The following is a 17,636-nucleotide window of genomic DNA, read 5'->3' as shown; positions in this document are numbered from 1 at the left end:
TGGTGTTACGATGAATTAATTAATCACCTGAATGAGTGCTTGTTTATTACGATTTTAGTTTGAACTATTACTCAACGACATTAATCATAGATTAAACATTTTTGGCAAGACGTGCCTAATTATGCCATTGCGGATATTTATTATCAAAACAATCCGAATTAATTCAGGAGTTAATTGCAAGGCTTAATGTGTAATTATTTATTAGCACATTAGTCAAACGCCACATATTTTAACATAATTATTTACTTGTAAGTTACGAATCAATACATAATTGATGTAAATGTAAATGAGTGACGTCATCAGTCACGCTAATTTACGTAATTTTTGTGAATCCATGCACACATCTTAATCCTAAATTGATCACGTTCAACTGTTTTTAGCACTCGGAGCCGAAATTTCTTCATGACGTGAGAATAGGCGTACATTTTTCGTACAAACTCTGATCTAATTTAGATACCGCCGTTAATAACAACGTAATCTCTAAAACTTGACGGACAGCGACTTTATATGCAAAGATCCCAATTATGGGCGTAAAGTAAAAACATATTTCAAAAAGAGCGTTTGGTGAAAAAGGTCGTCTAATTATACTATGTCCTTCGAATGTAATTTAATCGAAGGCTAAGAGCGTCATTCTTTAACGAGTTTTTTACTTTCGGAACAATAACACGACACAAGTAAAAAGTGAAGTTTACATTTGAGACATGTTAACGAGAACAACAAAAGGACTTTATATTTTAAACGTGATTTACAAACTGAAAACAAACGCTTGCTTGAGAAGTAGTAAGTCAACGGTCAGGTTATTTTTGATCAACGCTAATCGGGCTTTGTTCTTAAAACTAACGGTTAAAAATGTTAGGCGGTTCGATTATGGTGTAATTTCGAGGGCTTTGGGGCATGTGGGGTGAACCAACTAAGATGAATGGTTCAGGCAGGATGTACTATCTTTTTTGGGTACATGAGCTTCGAAATATCTGATGTAAACTGGCCGAAATCGCATCGATTTAGTAATGGTAGAGCTATACTTAATTCTTTACAATGAAATAAAAAACTGGCTTTTCCACGTACGTGAAACTTAAGTTTCGTTTTTCTCAAAATTTTATAAAACATCTCCAGGCCTCACTAAAACGAAAATTAATATAATCAGTTATCAAAGGTTATTAGCAACAATAAAGTCATTTTTTCTTTCGATGTGACTTGAAATTATTATTATATTACTTAATTTAAGAATAAAATCAGAACAACTTCATTTTCTTACTGCGAATGTTAAAATAGATTGAAATATTGTTCACGATGGGTCTGTAGACCTATTTTTCTTTCGGCGTCAAATTTAAAATGCTTAATTCTCATTATACACATTAATTTAGTAGCGCCGTAATTGGTAGGTCGCATGATAAATTTTTCAGTCAGATTTTATCCATTCAAATGAGGTGTATAGTGTGTTTTGTTTATATATTATCGCTCCCTTTAATCTTTTGTGCTTAAAAGGAATAAAAAAATTTAGTTATAGAGGTAATTCAGTTTTGAAATTCTAAACTTAGATATTTAACCATTCGAAATGAAACTTGAACAAAAAGAACATAGGAGAAAAACAATAAAACAAAACAAGAAAGAAAGAAATAGAAAACAACGGAGAAAACAATTATTTTCGGTCTTGTTAGTATTTCTATTATTTATTTTATCAAACACTTCGTATAAATAAAAATAATACATACTGTGTCCCTATACCTATATTATTTTTGAACTGACTGCTAGATTTGCCAATAATTAGAGAAAATAAATAAGATTTCAAAATCTGAATTACAATAGGTAGGTACCTACATATTATCGATCGATTCAACGTTTTCATAAATTTCAACACTTATAAAAATAAAATCTTCATCACTTTTAAAGGTTGATGTCCTGGAATGGTTTATCTTGGAAGTTAACGAAAATTTGCAAGTTTGATTATTTCCACTAATTTTAAAAAAAATCTGAATATTCTAACATTCCTAAACATGAAAAGGGAGGTTAGAGACATTAAACAGATACATATTATACTCAAAAATTGAAAACAATTATTTATAAAGAGATTTTCTCTATCAATTTCTTAAATAAATTTGACACGTTGATTTACAAATTTATTTTTTTATTAATAGAACGTCTACGTATTAAAATTAAAAAATAATATAGCATTACGTACCTATATCTCGATATACATTTTTTTTAAACATTTAGATCTTTAGTAAATTCTACTATGGCGTTATTAACTTTCTAGAGGAGACGAAAAAATAAATTTTAACCGTTGCTTTATAATCCTTAAATCAGTGTTGGCAGTTTGCAAAAAAAAAATCCATGACAAATTTGTATACAATATTTTATGTTTTTTACAACAACTCCTACATAATCGAAAATAAGCATTAAACCACAAATAAGGATGAACAGATGAATTCTTTTAGTGATTTGTCATGTTCACGATAACTTTAAAGCGCATACAAAATTTCCAAGTCCTCGGTTTTTGCAGATTCTAGTTTAAATTGTAAAATTTTGTGGTGCGTTTTTTGAATTTTTTCCCAAAAATCTACTTATACATGCTTAAAAATAGGAAGTGTTTAACAAAAGACATAATCAAAATACTGACAAAACGGTGTATTACTCAAAAGAAAAATAAGCACAAAATGAGATTTAAGTAGGTAGGTACTTGGCAAAATTTTAAGATGACGTGATCACATTTTTGGTGGGGATTAAGCTGCATTCTTCAAATACATTTGAAATTTAAAAAGTCCAATGAACTAATTATTGTTAACTGTCCAATAAAATCGCCACAGAAGGAAATGGAAGTCTTACTTTTTCTTATCTACATGTTACGAATCGTCAAGGAAACATGAAACTTTCCTAGTTTCGGGAAGTAAAATGTGTGCCAAAATTGGCAATAGATTACGAGTATTCATTCACTCATTTTCCGTTTTACATAACTGGTCGTTTCCCAGTTCCCAGAAAAATCAAAAACCAGTGAGGAAAAATGAAAAATACATTCGAGTATATAAAAATAAATTTTCATTTCCTGATTTTCTTCCTGGTTTCTATATCTGTCAAACTGCCACAAAGGTAAAGAAGAAACTTACTAATCCGTAACGTGATTCCTGTTATCAGCGAAAATAATAAACAAAAATCTTCGGAACTGAATGAAAAAAGCATCTGCACCTAAAAACTCTGGTCAAGAGGTTTCATGTCACGTCATCATTAGTCACGAAAACACGGAAGCAACAAATTCAGTACAGCTATTAATGTTCAAAATGTAAAATTATGCCACAACATTTGTATTGTGTTTGAAGGGGAAAGTTTTGCATCTGAATCTATATATAGTGCGGACAAAACTGACTAACAAGCAAAAAAGTGACTACTGAAATCGATTTTTTGTTCCAATTCATCCAATATTATATGACGCCAGATGCTCTACTGAGTTCAGTAACTCTTAAGTTCTACGCTTTTAAAGTATAGTAGATGTATACAGAAGCGATGATCATATAACACTACCACCACCAGGTCGGTATAAATGTATACATAATTCTAAAAAAAATATTCGTGACTATCGGTTTCTCCACCTCTGATTTTTCGCTTCTAACCTATAAAAACTTAAAAAATTAATTTTTCTAGTTTTGAAGTTACTAATCGCCCTCAACAGCGTTAATCATCTTCACGAAGATATTATAGATGATGCAACAGCTAATAGCTACAATTTACCATCAATTGCTTTTGGATTTGTTGAACCCGTAGCCCCAAGAGCAATTCAATAAAAGCTCTAGAAGAATGGCCCTGTGCAAAGCAGGACCTAGACAAACAGTGGGTAAAAAATTAAGTCAGTTGTAAAAAAATGCAACGAATTTGATAATTTTGAACAATGCACTCAAAAATTGTAGCCACAGAAAAAAATCAGTCAGGTTACGCCTGAAATAAGAAAATCTAATAGGACCACGAAGAAAATATATGCCGGACACGACGGAGATGATAAACAAACTGATCAAAGTAATGAAGACAGTGATGAAGACGCTGCCTGAATTTATTGCAAGTCCTCGTACTCGTGACCAAAGGCTCGTGAGCCTTAGATAAGATATCAAAACTGCAAAAATGATGTCGTAGTGAATTCCCAATTATCTAAAAAAATATATAAAAAATGTTCTGGTGGCTTATACAATCGTCATAAATTTTAAAGATCAACAATTTTTAATTTCTAGCGGTAGATAAGTAGTGTTTTTCGATGTTTTTAATGTACTACGCTCTAGGTGTCATGAGATAATCTTTTCGATTTTACGTAAGCTAACGTAGACACGATTTTAAGGAAATATTGTGAAATGAACGATTTTTAGATTGCCAGACATTTTTATAAATACGAAAATGGATGGTTTGTATAACAATTAAATCGTTACCTCTATCAAATTTGTCCCGATATGGCCTGCCAGAAATAGAATTTCAGAAAATTACTTTATTCACTTAATTACATTAGTTGATGTAAAAGAAGAATTTCGTAAACTGAATTTTTTGCGCTTATCATTATGCATCTAAACGGATTAATATTTTTATTTTATGCACTTATACATGTATCTTATAATTTTCGAAAGTTTAAAAGCAATTTGAAAAGATCTTATTGCATTATGTTTAAATATCTGTTACAAAGTGCATTTACGTACTAAATTTTGGGAACAATTATTATGGAAAGGTTATTCGCTTTGCGGTTACTGCACTTGAAAACAGTGATTACTGATTTTGTACAGTCTACATGTACGTGTGACACGTGCCAACACATCATATAATCAAATAATTCACCATGAAGAATGAAAAGTCGAAAATACGACTATTCCACTGTAAAATTACAAAAATGACTTTCTTTCTCGGTTACAAAATCCGACGGATTTAAACCAGTGGATCAAGCGGAGTAGGTACGGTTTTAAGATGGTAATTTGACAGGATTTTCAACATACGAGTAGGTATATTATTAAATTTTTCTATAATTATTCATTTGCATTTTAAAATAAACAAGTTGTGATTACATTAATGAAATTCTAGTGCTTCCTGTCAGTTTAGCACAGTCTATGACTTTTACAAAGTCTTAATAAAACTACTATTCCATTACCTATAGTTTTCATTGGTTGTAGAAAAAATGAAAGTGGAATAACATTTCAGTTTTTTCTTGTTGCTGCATAATTTCGTAAAATTTTGAACAAAACGTTCACTTTTGATATCCGCGAGTCCAGCAGCGACTCTCGTTCCTTAACTATTAAATCTCCCGACTCGGGCTTTTTATGTATTTTTCGTTGTACTATCTCTCGCACCTTCGTTTTTTTTCCTCCCCTAATAATTAAGGCAATAATGTGTAAAATATAAACAGACCAGATACCCGATATCTAAACCGCGCGGTGTTTGTATAAATGAAACGGCGCCATGCTTCACTTGTAACGACTATTAGTATCGTCCCTGAATTCAAGTTAGGCACGAACTTGTTATTAGCTGGTAGATAAATCCACGGCCCAATTTTGACTTGTGTAATTCGTACCTAGTCGCGTCCAAATTATGTAACATTAAAACCCAGAGAGAGAAAAGAGCTCAAGAGAAAACATAATACATCTTGTCTCGAAGACATTCGGAACATTTCCTTTAAGACTACCATGATTTACGGCATTCTACTTGTCAGAGTCGCGGTGATAACTCATTCTGTTTATGCCACAATGGCCGTTTTTCGAATCCAGATTAACTAATCCGCACATGTCGACGCAAACGCCCTTTGCATACCATCGTGGACATTAGTATGCGGCGGCGGCAACGTATTAATTGAGATGGGTCAATATGGCGATTTTTGCGAAATTGCACACTGCACAGGTTCACTGCATCACGAGCACAAAAAAAATTGCGGTGTTAACATTTTGGCCTGCAGAGGAGGACTAACGACAATCCGACTCTCCCCTGTGTAAGTATAGGGCTTTGACTCAGGGTCGCCATTAAAAACTCGCTTTTGTAATACCAGGTCTACCGGCAATTCAGACCTATTATTACCGCCTAGGCCAGTTCACGAATTTCGAAAAGTTGCTCTCGGAGGAGCGGGTCCATGGAGGGCCACTTTTAAGCTTCGACGACACGTCTATAATAATTAAAGGGGACATAAATCCGAACCTGGAAATGTTAATCAAATTACCCTTTCGCGCAGACCCGGATGGAATCGGTTTCTCACCGATAATCGCACAAACAAAGAAGTCGATCTTTCAGGTAGAGTATAGGTGAACGAAGAGGGAAAATTTATGGCGTCCTAGTAAAACAGCAACCGTTAGGATCATCCTAATGTCTTTATTTGGACGCCACAACATAATTATCTCTGTTTTCTGCACCAAAAATTAATGTCTGTTGCTATGGCTGCGGGTATGCTAAACTTGAACGTAATTTTATCCACTTAAGTCGTTTTGAATATTAAATATACTTTCTTGTAAGTAATGCGACGTTGTTGTACGTTCAAAAACAATTATTCCTAATTTTCCAAAGATTAAAGATAGACATTAAAAACTAAATACACACACACAAGTGAATTATTACAGAAGTCTATATATCATATACAGGGTGGTCCATTCGATCTTGTCTGGAGATGAGGTCAAAAGAGTTGGCGGAACAGGTCGCATTTTACGGTACTGTGGCCTACGTAACTTGTAATGCACGCGAATAAAAGAATCGATATTTCATCTCAACTACCCTTAACAACACATAGAAAATAAAATGTTGTTATATGATCTCTTATACATGTATTGCTGTCTAGAAATAGCAACAAATTTTTCAAAAACGCAGCTTAATTTGTTTAGAAAAAGACGTCCTCCAACGTCCCACTTCGGGTAAAACTGGAAGTACGTGTGTACAGTGGGTCACGGAACCCCATCAACGCATATAAAAGTACCCCTATAAACCCCTTTTGTATGCAAATGTCCGTTCAAACATCTCACGTATCATCAGTCCATTCAAAAATATTTTGCACGTTAATAAATTATTACTGTGGCTATTTTGGCACCTTGGTCAGTTTTATGGACTGTATTACGGTCGTAAATAATTTCTGTGTATAAGTACTCCCAATCGTACCTATAATTTATTTATTTTTTTTTGATAGGTGAAGGTAGAGAAAATACTTCATTAACAAGAAACGTATATTAATTATCAAACTTGGGACAATTTTTGTCACGACACAAACCAATCTGTTATAACAAAATCAAATAAAAAGTGGAAATATTTAATGTTCTGCTAAAAAAATATACAAAAAATAAAAAATAACATCGAAAACTTTCGTTGGTCCTGGTTTGACATGGAACATGAGAAATCTAAATTTAATTGTACAATACAGGGAAAAGCAATGATTTTATGAGCCCAAGTCGTATTTGTTGTGAATTTAATTAAAATATTACTTTTGAACACAACCAGTATAAATTGTGTTCTTAACAAAATTTAACTAAATAAATCTTAAAAAAAAAATTATTCAAAGGTTATTTCGACTGAACTTCCATCTCCCCTGAAGTACACCCCAACACATCCCGTTACTTTGAAAAATAAAAAAAATTGAATTTCCAAACATTTATTTATGATAACCTCTATACATTAAATACATAAAAAGCTAAATGACATCTTTTGACATTCTACTTGTTTTGGTTTGTCTAAAACATCCTACTTTTTTAATGATACTCTATAAATTTTTTCCAGATTTTTGTAGAGCTTGTTATTCCGAATTCATTGATGTATTTTACTTTAATTACCTATATCCTGCCACTTCGCATTCGAGTGCATTATGTTACGAAAACACTTTTGTTTATATTTTCTCTGGAGTGACCACGACAGAAAACGGATTAACAATTGTTCCAAAAATATGAATGCGTTGATAAAGGTAGAGTCTATAAGTGCAATAATAAAACACAAGAATGTACAGTTCTTGAAATTTGATCAATAAAAAATATACCTAGGGGAGGGCAGTAATAAGATAAAAAACAACAGACATACGAATATGTTTGAAATTAAACACTCGCCATGATTGGATTCCTAACTTATACTAGTATAAAAGTTTGCAGTCCAATTTCGATTTTTTTGCGAAAATTTGGACCCTCTATACAGACAGCAGACAGACAGACAGCAAGGGGAGATCACTTTTTCTTACTGTAGGGATCATAAAACGCTGAAAGTAGCAATTCTACAGATGAACTCGATTACTATGCTTCCTTAGCTTACGCTCGGGAAGTAATAAACAAAAGCATCTTTTACATTGTATTAATAAGTCAAAACCCGATTTTAAGTGATCTAACAACGAAAGAGACTTTTAGAATAATAAGCAGAAATTTTAAGAAAATTCAGAGAAATCGCGGCTTTATTTTTTGTAAAGATAACGATTATACGTAAAATCAATGACACGTTACCGTATTGACTAAAACAAACTGTGTCATAACTGGCGTCGTCTAGTGTAGTTTCACAAAAAAATCTTGGACAATTGGTTAATAACTTTTAACATTTTTTAAACACCGAGATTACGAGCAAATGTTTTCAGACAACCTAAAATCGTGTCACAGCCCCGTTACACCCATTCCAGCGTCTTCATTCCAGGCCACAACATAATTATCTCTCAGTTTCCCCCCGAAAAAATTAATAGTATTAAAGCATGATTTAGGCTCTCCCAAAGATGAAATTCTATTGTAAGACGTAAATCATCCCCGACACAAAAACCATTGATTAATGGCTTAATTACTAGACGAAAATATTAAAATAGTTGGCGCAGTTGCCACTGTGAACCTCAAAGTTGTTATTCATTGCTGCGTTGGATAAGTTACGAGCAAACAGATTTGTGTTTTGCTTGTGTAGATTTGATAATTGCAGTTGATGAGAGATCACCGTGACCTCAAGTCGTACTATCTTCATTCAACTCTTCACTGTTATGCCATAAAGGCGGAGTAATAGCTTTGTTATGATACCTGCTCCATTACCGGACAGTAATTTTATTATTCCACTTCGATTCGCCGCTTCTGCTTCTGTTTCGACAGATTCGGGATTTGTTACGAGTTCGTTTAAGCTGAGGGATTTTCACAGAGGAGTAATCGAATTTTCGGCCGACCTACGCGTTCTTCATTAACATATCTTTGGTGTATTTCTTCGTGGGATGTATTGTTTACGGGTTTTTTAATCGATTATTTACAAAGCAGGACCTAACAGCCGTAGAAACGATATTTCAGTGACTATGTCTGTGGAATTAGTCTTAAAATTTGTGCTGGGGCAGAAAAGGTTGTGTTCTTTTCTATTTAAAATCTGACACAACAGGAATTAGTTTTTTTTATTATCACTTGTAGGAAGGTCCTGATTTTTTTTCGTATTCTTTAACGGACCACCTTTTAAAATACATTGTAAAAGGTGCTTTGTATTCAAAGTGAACAAAAAAGACCTCAAGCATAGGATCCAAAGTTACCTATTCAAATGACACTATGCAGCAAGGTCGAAGAACTGAAAACATGGTAAATATTTTTAATAAAATTTAGAAAATTTTAACAATCGACTGTTACAAATTACTCAAATTAGATAAAAATTATTAAAAAATTTGAAACGGTAGGTACATAGGTATAAATGGTTGTTTCTGTAACCACACACACTGTTTTTATAAACCTAGCTGCTATAATTTGTCCAGTTCTAACCGTACCCCAACACATTTTAGGTTAGTAGTTTTTAAGTTTAATTTGAGAAAAACTATGACCACAACCAACACAAAACAAGAATCTCTTTTAATAACACACGCAGTACTTGTTTAATATGGAAAACTATCTATTTTTTTTTCGCTGTTTTAACAAAACTTTCTAAATTCGCTACTTGAAAAAACGTACCTAACTGTGAAAACACCTGTCTCCAAAAGATTCGATTGATGGTTGCCACATAAATTTGATTGCCCCATTTTTCTTTAATTTGCACACAACTTCCAATAAATTATTATTATAGATGCATGAAGTCATCATTAATTAATTACAGCATAATTGATTAGGATTAATTATCCTTAGAAACTTTTGCATGCATAATATCGCCGACACCTATTATTTATTAATGTTCTGTTTTTTGTGTATGTAGTCGGTAAAACATTAAACAAAATTATGCAGATACAAAACTAAAATTTTGTAAATCACTGTCCAACCTTACAACTAAGTGGGTTACGTTGTGGATGAACACGCAACAACATTGCACTCTGCAACCCTCCATTTGTATTCACAGTGATCCCCTCAGTGCTCTACATAAAAACGTTTCTTTGGATCAATGTGACGCCCTCTGTTCGCAAGTAGACAAACTAATAGCCAAAACATCCCCTACCAGCTTCGCTAAAAACCTATCCAAAACTATAGTACCTATTTGTTGGATTTCTAAATTTTGTTTTAAATTTAAGTTTAAAATAAATCTGCATAATTTACACTGAAGGTTCCTTGCATGTGTAGTATTCGGACACAAATTTTATTATTTTAAAGCATAGAACATTAAATGACGAGTGATATGCACATTAGAATAGACATTTGAAATAACTTTCTCGAAAAAATGTGAAGAGGGGAGAGGTTATATACAAATTTGGAAATCTAAAATGTGATTCTATTGTGTTAGCAAAACTTCAAGAGAACTGAAACAGGAAATAATAGGTAATGGATAGAATATACCGGTTATTCAATTTTAAGACACCTGCGTCACAAAAAAATCAGTAATAATTTATTGTGGTCACGTCATCACATTTAAGATGAAGACTAGTAAATAAATTTGAATTAATATCTGTAATGCGTAAGTCAATATTTTTCCAAAATTAAAAAAAATCTTGTAGGTACATCTAATCTATAAAATAAAATGTAAAAGTTGCTTCTGGATGAGTAATCACTGAACCACACACCTTGATTGACCTATGGTAATCTTAACAATAGCTAGTCTTAAGCCACAATTACGAACCCATAGTAATAGGTCCCATAGTTCGAAGTCATCTGTTGAAAAAATTGGGGAGATGACCACAATAAAATATGGGCTTTAAGACACTCTTCGTTAGTACCAGACTTGGTACTACTTTCTAAACAAAACAAGAACAAGTCACCGTTCATAAATTTTTCCCTTTTCGATTTATGTGAAAGGGCAAATGAAATAATTAAATTTCTTAAATCTCCTACCATCTTTAACCAAAACTTTTTATCTACGAAAAGACGTTTTCAACCCTACCTACTAAAACAACCACTCCATTACTCATTTTTCCCTAATTAAAAGTCTTTGACGTCACTTCCCAACTTTAGGCCACCTCCCCCTTCCCACAACCCCCTCGCTTTTTTGACGACCATTTCCGTAAACGGCTAAAAATCAATTCTACACTTTCATGTTGGCACGAACAAGGCGCGTTCGTCCGAAAGTGAAACGTCCTAACGCACTCTACCAACATATGAATTATTTATGGTTCAGTGTTTGTATGTTTCAGATTCATACCATTTTCGCGGCGGTAACGCAACCGAAAAACGGACCCATCGGCCGGACTGCGACACCTGACCTACCATAACACCTTGGTCGACAAAGACAAGCAAATGTTTTTGGTGCGGACCGTAGCGAGTAAAATACAAAGGGGGTGTAACTGACTGGGCCACGGTAATACGTCATCGCTCATCCGGACTGAGTCCGGCACAATTCGGGAGAAGTCCGGGGCTCCGGGGCACTGCACTGGTTTGCACTGTTGTCTATGAGAAGAGATTTGAATTTGAATGAGCGTCTTAGGGGTGAAGAGTTAAAGGGTAATTATCAGCGGCGTTAACAACCGTCGCTGCTCCTCTGGATTGATAGATGTTTAGCGGTAGACAAAAATTAAGTGCTTGACACAGGGGGTGTTCAGAAGTTTAAAACAATTGACTGATATATTTTACTCGGTTTTTGTCAAAATTGTAACTTGTAAAAAGGTATTCAACGTCAAAATCATTAACAGTCGTTTTAAGAAGGAAAACTTATCAGTGTCCTTTTTTTATTAAAATTTTCATTTTCAAGTAAAACGATGATTCTTTTGCTTAGCAAGATTACATGGGTTCGTTTCAGTCAAAACAAAAAATGTGGCAAAGTTGTGGTAATAAATTCAGATAAAATACACCCTATATTAACCACAGTTAACTTTATGTATTATTTTTTTGTTAATTTTATATTTTGTTATTTTATTTTATATTTAATCAAGATGTAATAAAAACTTATCGTGTTGTGTTGATAGTGTGTTTTATTTTTCTTTGCTGCATTTTTAATTGATACCTAATATAGGACTATAATTTTGCATTAATTTTGATTTTTCAGATGAAAATGTCCTGGCTGCAGACTAAATTAATAACTGTATTTTTCTACTCTGACGAAAATATCTAAAAATTAGAAATCACCAGTTGCTTCTATTTAGAATGGAGTTTTTTTTTAAACAAGATGGTACTACTGTTCATATAAAGACATGCTAAGTTTTAACCAAGTACGTAGTCTTGATGTGGGTATGTTTTAGGCTGAGTTCCACCATTTTCTGCTAGGCGCGTGCAGAAAAAGAATTCCTTTATACTAATTATATTACAGAAATAATCTAAAAACTCGCATGCAACGGATGTATGCCATTAAAGAATAACTGAATACATGATATGGTTTCCGATAATTTGTCACATTAATGGCTTAAAGAGTTAATACTTATTTCTTATTACTTTAATTATGAGTCGATATGGGCGAAATTCGCATCAACAAAAAAGGAGGATATGAGGGTAAAACTTTTTTTATAAATTGTAGCAAATTATCTGTTTGTGATTCCCGTAGTAAGTACAAAGCATGTATATGTTACACAACAGTATAGCGAAAATTGTACCAATATGACCCCATATTCTTGGAAAACATTTCATTTCAAGCTTATGTTTTAAAACCAATTTTTATGCATAATTTATTTTCAAGATTTAAAATATTAACTACGTAGGTAGGTATACTTAGTTTACACTTGAATTTTTTCTTTTTAGTTTAAATGATAAACAAAAAGAATAAAATAAGGAAAAAAATTTTAATATTTAAAAATAGCTAATCTATTTAGGACTGACTTTACTTTAATCATTAACATTATTCTGCTAACATTTGTCTTGAATGTAATTCTCGAAAGCATTACTTCTGTAGCCTGTATTTAAGTATTGGAGACCAAACGGACTACGTTCCTTCTGAAAATTAATATTGCATTTGGTTGTCTTGCTCCATCATATTTACGTTTTTTTTTTTTCTTATTTTACGATGTTTTTGTGTCTTTTCTGATTTTTCATTCTCTGCAAATTGCGTTGCTACCTGAGTGTTTTTTTTTTTTTTTTGTTATCCACTAATGGAATGTGTACTTTATTTAATACACTGTTTTTGACTTACCGATAAAGTTAAGTACCGTTTATTATTATTATTATTATTATATAAGCATTTACCGAAAAACTGAAATGGGCTGACAAAACTTTCTCGTAACATTTTTTTCGCGTCTCAGAAATAGGAGTTAGCGTTATTCTTCTTCGCAGATGGCGCGAAAACGACTTGACGAATAGTAACGATGTTTTGATACCCCTCGCCCGGTTCTGGATATTTTGGTCTAATCCTCGTGGAATTTAGCTAGCGTTCTCGGCAATGCCGTTAATAAATCAACCTATAAATAAAAACAATTTAAGCAATCGGCGGCCCGTGAAACCACAGCCGCTTCTTTAATCAATAACTCTTCAGCGACGTTGTTGAGAACGAAAGAGTAATTTTAAAAAGATACCTAGCAACATTAGAGCTGCAGCCTAAAGCACATCAAACTCATTATACTTTAGTGGTCCGTATCTGGTAATAATATTTTACTCCGCTGAATACCCTCCCCGCAATAACGAGCAAAAGGCATTTTTCGCTCTCGCGCTCGTTAGCGATATCCGAAAATGTGAAACGACCTTAACCAAATTATATTCCATTGACCCAAGACGCTTCGACTCTATTATTTCCAAGCACGAGAGAATTACGAGGTTCACGGACTAACGAAAACAAACACACTTGCCGCGCTCTCAAAACAGGGATTATTTTGGTCAAGCTTTCGAGTTTTTCTTTTTCGCGTGGACGGTGGCACACATAAATGCGCTAATTTCGACACCGTCTAGACGACCCCGCTGGAAATGGGCTACCGAACAGCTGATCGCCCCTCGCGTAATGACAAGGACCAGAAGAGCCGCTTTGTCGGACAGAGAACGCCAAGGGTGAAGCCGAGGGCGCGACAGAGACAATCGGACACATTCAACCCTGATTTTACACGCACTTGACTTCGGCCGGGTGCAGGTTCAACATTTACATAACTTTCCGGGTTAAGGTGCCGCTACTCCGGGGCGCCACGCGCACACAATCGCCAAAAATTCCCAAAAACTGTACCAAGTAAAGTGTGTATTCCTTATTTATATTTAATAATGGGTATGCTGCTAAACCATTCGCATTTTAATTTTCCGATAAGGGTACCTTACCTAACTACAGTGAAAGTATCTTTTTAAAAGTGTTTCTTTATTTTGTTTCATTTAATTAACGCCTATTTACATTTTTTTTATTACATTATTGTTATGGCATCAATTACAAAATTTTAAAAACGCTTAAAATTCAACTTCAAAAAATGTATAGGTATATATTAAATTAAAACTGATATATTTTTTCTCTTTCGTTATCAGCCAAAGCTTTACATTCAGACAAAATTTTCTACAATTAGATAATTACATTTAAATATATGATTATCTAACCAAAAATAACAAAATGAAGTACCATATAAGAAGGAAAATTCAGCCAAAAATTCTTCCCTACAATAGGAAGTCGACTTTAGTGAAATAACATCTTTGCTGTCTCGATTGTTTCAGTTGTATTTTAAAAAATCGGTAGGTAAAAATTGAGGCATAAATTTGAATTTGCATCGCAAACAAAAAAAAATTTTGAAGTCGCAGAATGATGGCGAAAAATACGAAAATAAAATGAATGTAAAATACTTGTGTATTTGTTCTAAAAATGAACAATAATAAATCATCAGTTCGTCTCCTGTTGATTCATATCAAGACTGCATACACGCAAATAAGTGACAAAATCTGTAGATACAATTTTTTTGTATTTTTGGAAAGACGCCTTCGATGTACAAAAATATTATGGGAATAAAATTTTGAGGGGGCGAAATTGTTTAGCTTCATCATTTAAATTTTATTAAAATATGTTTGTGTATTTTTCAATGTTCGACTATTATTTGAATGATTTTCCCCTAATTTTCTAAATTATTAAATTGTGAAAGATGTTTCCACATGGAAACAAATTGCTTTATTTTTAAAACTGAATAAATTTTATGGAAAAAACTTTGACGATTTAATTTTTTTTTTTTTTTGAAATTTATTTTTAAACTACTAAAAATGAAATGCAAAACAGACCTTGACAGATCACATAATTTTTCTCTCCATAGAGGTAGATTTGGTGATCATTTAGTGATTTCGCGCCTTTTTATTTGGAAAAATTATATTACCGAAGAAATCATAAAATCCTTTACTCATTTGCACACTGGCAAGAAAGCAATCACTTCAAATTATAGCTCTCGATTTTTGAGAAAATAGAAAAATAGTGATGAAGTTAATTCAGGTAAACAGTTTAAGAATAAATGTAATATTTAAGTACATAGATAAGTTGAAGAATTTTTTTTTTTTTCAAATTTCAAATTAATACAACAGAAATATAATATATAGATATTTATAATACGAAAACTAGTTCAATTAAAAAGGGAACTGAAAAAGAAACAAATTGGCTAGGGACACTACTTTACATTATTATGAAAAAAAAAAGAAACTGTACAAAAATAAAAATTTTAATTATTTTTCAGAGAGCTAAAATTTCTAAACAGGGAATTTGCTGAGAGTGTAAAAACTAATTACACTGATTTTTTTCAACGTTTCTATAGTGCGAACGTTGAACTAAAAATAAAATTTTAATCTACCACAGCTTAGTATGTTTATCAAGTTCAAATCTTACAATTAATTAAATCTCTTCACGCGACTATTATTTACGTCAAGAAACTATAGAAAATATCTTTGACACAGAGATATCCACTTGGGTGAAAAAATGAGTTTACAGCATTACATGACCCTCGGTCGAACTCGCAGGAGCCAAACATACTAAGTCGAAACTTCTACAACCACGCTATTCAAAACTTGGTCAAAATTAACGATTCAAATTACTGAATTTATTTTACTGCTACTTTGATTTACGATCAAAAATATTTTACTATAAATCAGTTAAATAAATGATGTCGGTTCAGTTTTCTATTTGTAATGAAAATAAATCCTCGACAATTTGTAAATATGCCTCGTATACACATTATAGTATTATTATTATCGATATTACTTCGGCAACAATTATTGCAAATTCTATGTATGAAAACCGATTGAATGTGTTTCGTCTCGTTTTCACTTGAGAAACGGCAGTTTCGTCGAAGTTTTGAAACCGACGTCGCGCACCACAATCCCGTAACGCTCCCGCGTGTCCATGCCCTTAGCAGCGTACTAACCTCGCCACCCACCTGCAATGGCCATCCAGGGGTAAAACGTGTGATTCGTCTGCTGGTGGATCTGCGTGCCGACCGGCTGGGACGAGCTAGAGTTGATGGAGCAGGGGTTATTCCACGAGAGCGAGTTGGCGGTCCTGCCAGCCGCCGCCCCCGGGCTCGACGCCGGGTCGCCGCCGACGAGTCCCACCGCCGACCCGTATCCCACCCTGGAGTCCGGCGTGCACGCCGCCGGCCGCACCGGCCCCGTCAAACTGTTCGTCAAGTTAGCGCCACCGCCAGAAGTCGCACTTTGCCAAACGTCCTTGACGGCGGCCGCCGCCACCACGGAGGCGTAACCGTTCTGGTCGGCGTTGCCCTTGGAGCAGTCCGGCTTCGAGTTGGACGTGCTGTAGTTGACGGAGTTCTGCTGGCCGTCCGCGGACGAGGAGTAGAGCTTGCATGCCGCCGCCACCGACGCGTCGTACGGGGAGTCCTGGGGCGGCCGCGCCTGGTGGAGCGAGTGGTGGTGGTGGTGCTGGCTGGAGGCGTACGGCGACATGCCGAGGCTGAGCGGGAAAGAGCGGTAGGCGGCCGCCGCCGCCGCGCTCTGCTCGTGGTGGTGGGCGCCGCCGACGGAGCCGCTCTGGTGGTGGTGGCTCCCGTAGAAGCCGCTCTGCTCGAAGTACGAATTCATGGCGCTCACTGGAATGTCACTGCACCAAGAAGCTGCGGACACACCGGGCCGACACGCGGCTCAGCGACATACTAAATCAATGACGTCACGATATGGGATGATTGTTGCGGCGATTATGGGTGATAATTGCAATCGCGACCAAGTGGGCTACGAGTACGAGATCGAGTTCGCACGAGCACACGTCGCGGCAGCTCGCTCCGGAATGCGCGCGTTAGCTGCTTTTGTCGCGGATGGGAACCCACTGGAGCTCCGGAGTCTGCTCCGGCCCACACATCCCGGCCCATTGCCCCTCCCCCCCCTACCCGGGGCAGCACGCGGCCGCCGCACGGCCCGCGAAAGCGCTACCTGTCTTGCCGCCCGGATCGGACACGGTCGCGCCTAATTGGCCCCAGCGCCACGGCCCCCCGGCCCGCTTCCGGCCCTTCCGGC

At 35.1% G+C, this 17,636-nt stretch overlaps 1 protein-coding gene and 1 long non-coding RNA gene across 5 annotated transcripts in view; one reads left to right on the top strand and one right to left on the bottom strand.

Annotated features, from left to right (window-relative positions):
• Positions 1 to 11,836, top strand: part of LOC135129219 (uncharacterized) — a 105,551-nt gene extending 93,715 nt beyond the window's left edge. The window contains exon 4 of the long non-coding RNA XR_010280529.1: positions 11,450 to 11,836. This is a non-coding gene — a long non-coding RNA (uncharacterized LOC135129219). The remainder of the gene's footprint in view (positions 1 to 11,449) is intronic.
• The window catches only part of LOC135129218 (homeotic protein ultrabithorax-like), a 543,629-nt gene extending 526,196 nt beyond the window's left edge, over positions 1 to 17,433 (bottom strand). For all 4 annotated transcript variants that reach the window (XR_010280528.1, XM_064056358.1, XM_064056359.1 and 1 more), the window contains exon 1: positions 16,547 to 17,433. Coding sequence is in view for 3 of the 4 variants with exons in the window: in XM_064056358.1 (XP_063912428.1) it covers positions 16,547 to 17,207 (661 nt within the window). In the remaining variant the exon portion in view is untranslated. The remainder of the gene's footprint in view (positions 1 to 16,546) is intronic.
• Positions 17,434 to 17,636: the final 203 nt, after the last annotated feature.

Source organism: Zophobas morio, unplaced genomic scaffold (assembly GCF_036711695.1).
Source record: "Zophobas morio isolate AGI-343-1 ecotype UQ-CSIRO unplaced genomic scaffold, CSIRO_AGI_Zmor_V1 ptg000014l, whole genome shotgun sequence".
In the NCBI taxonomy this organism is placed as follows: domain Eukaryota; kingdom Metazoa; phylum Arthropoda; class Insecta; order Coleoptera; family Tenebrionidae; genus Zophobas; species Zophobas morio.
Note: the sequence above shows the minus strand (reverse complement) of the source record. Positions and strands in the feature narration are given on the sequence as shown.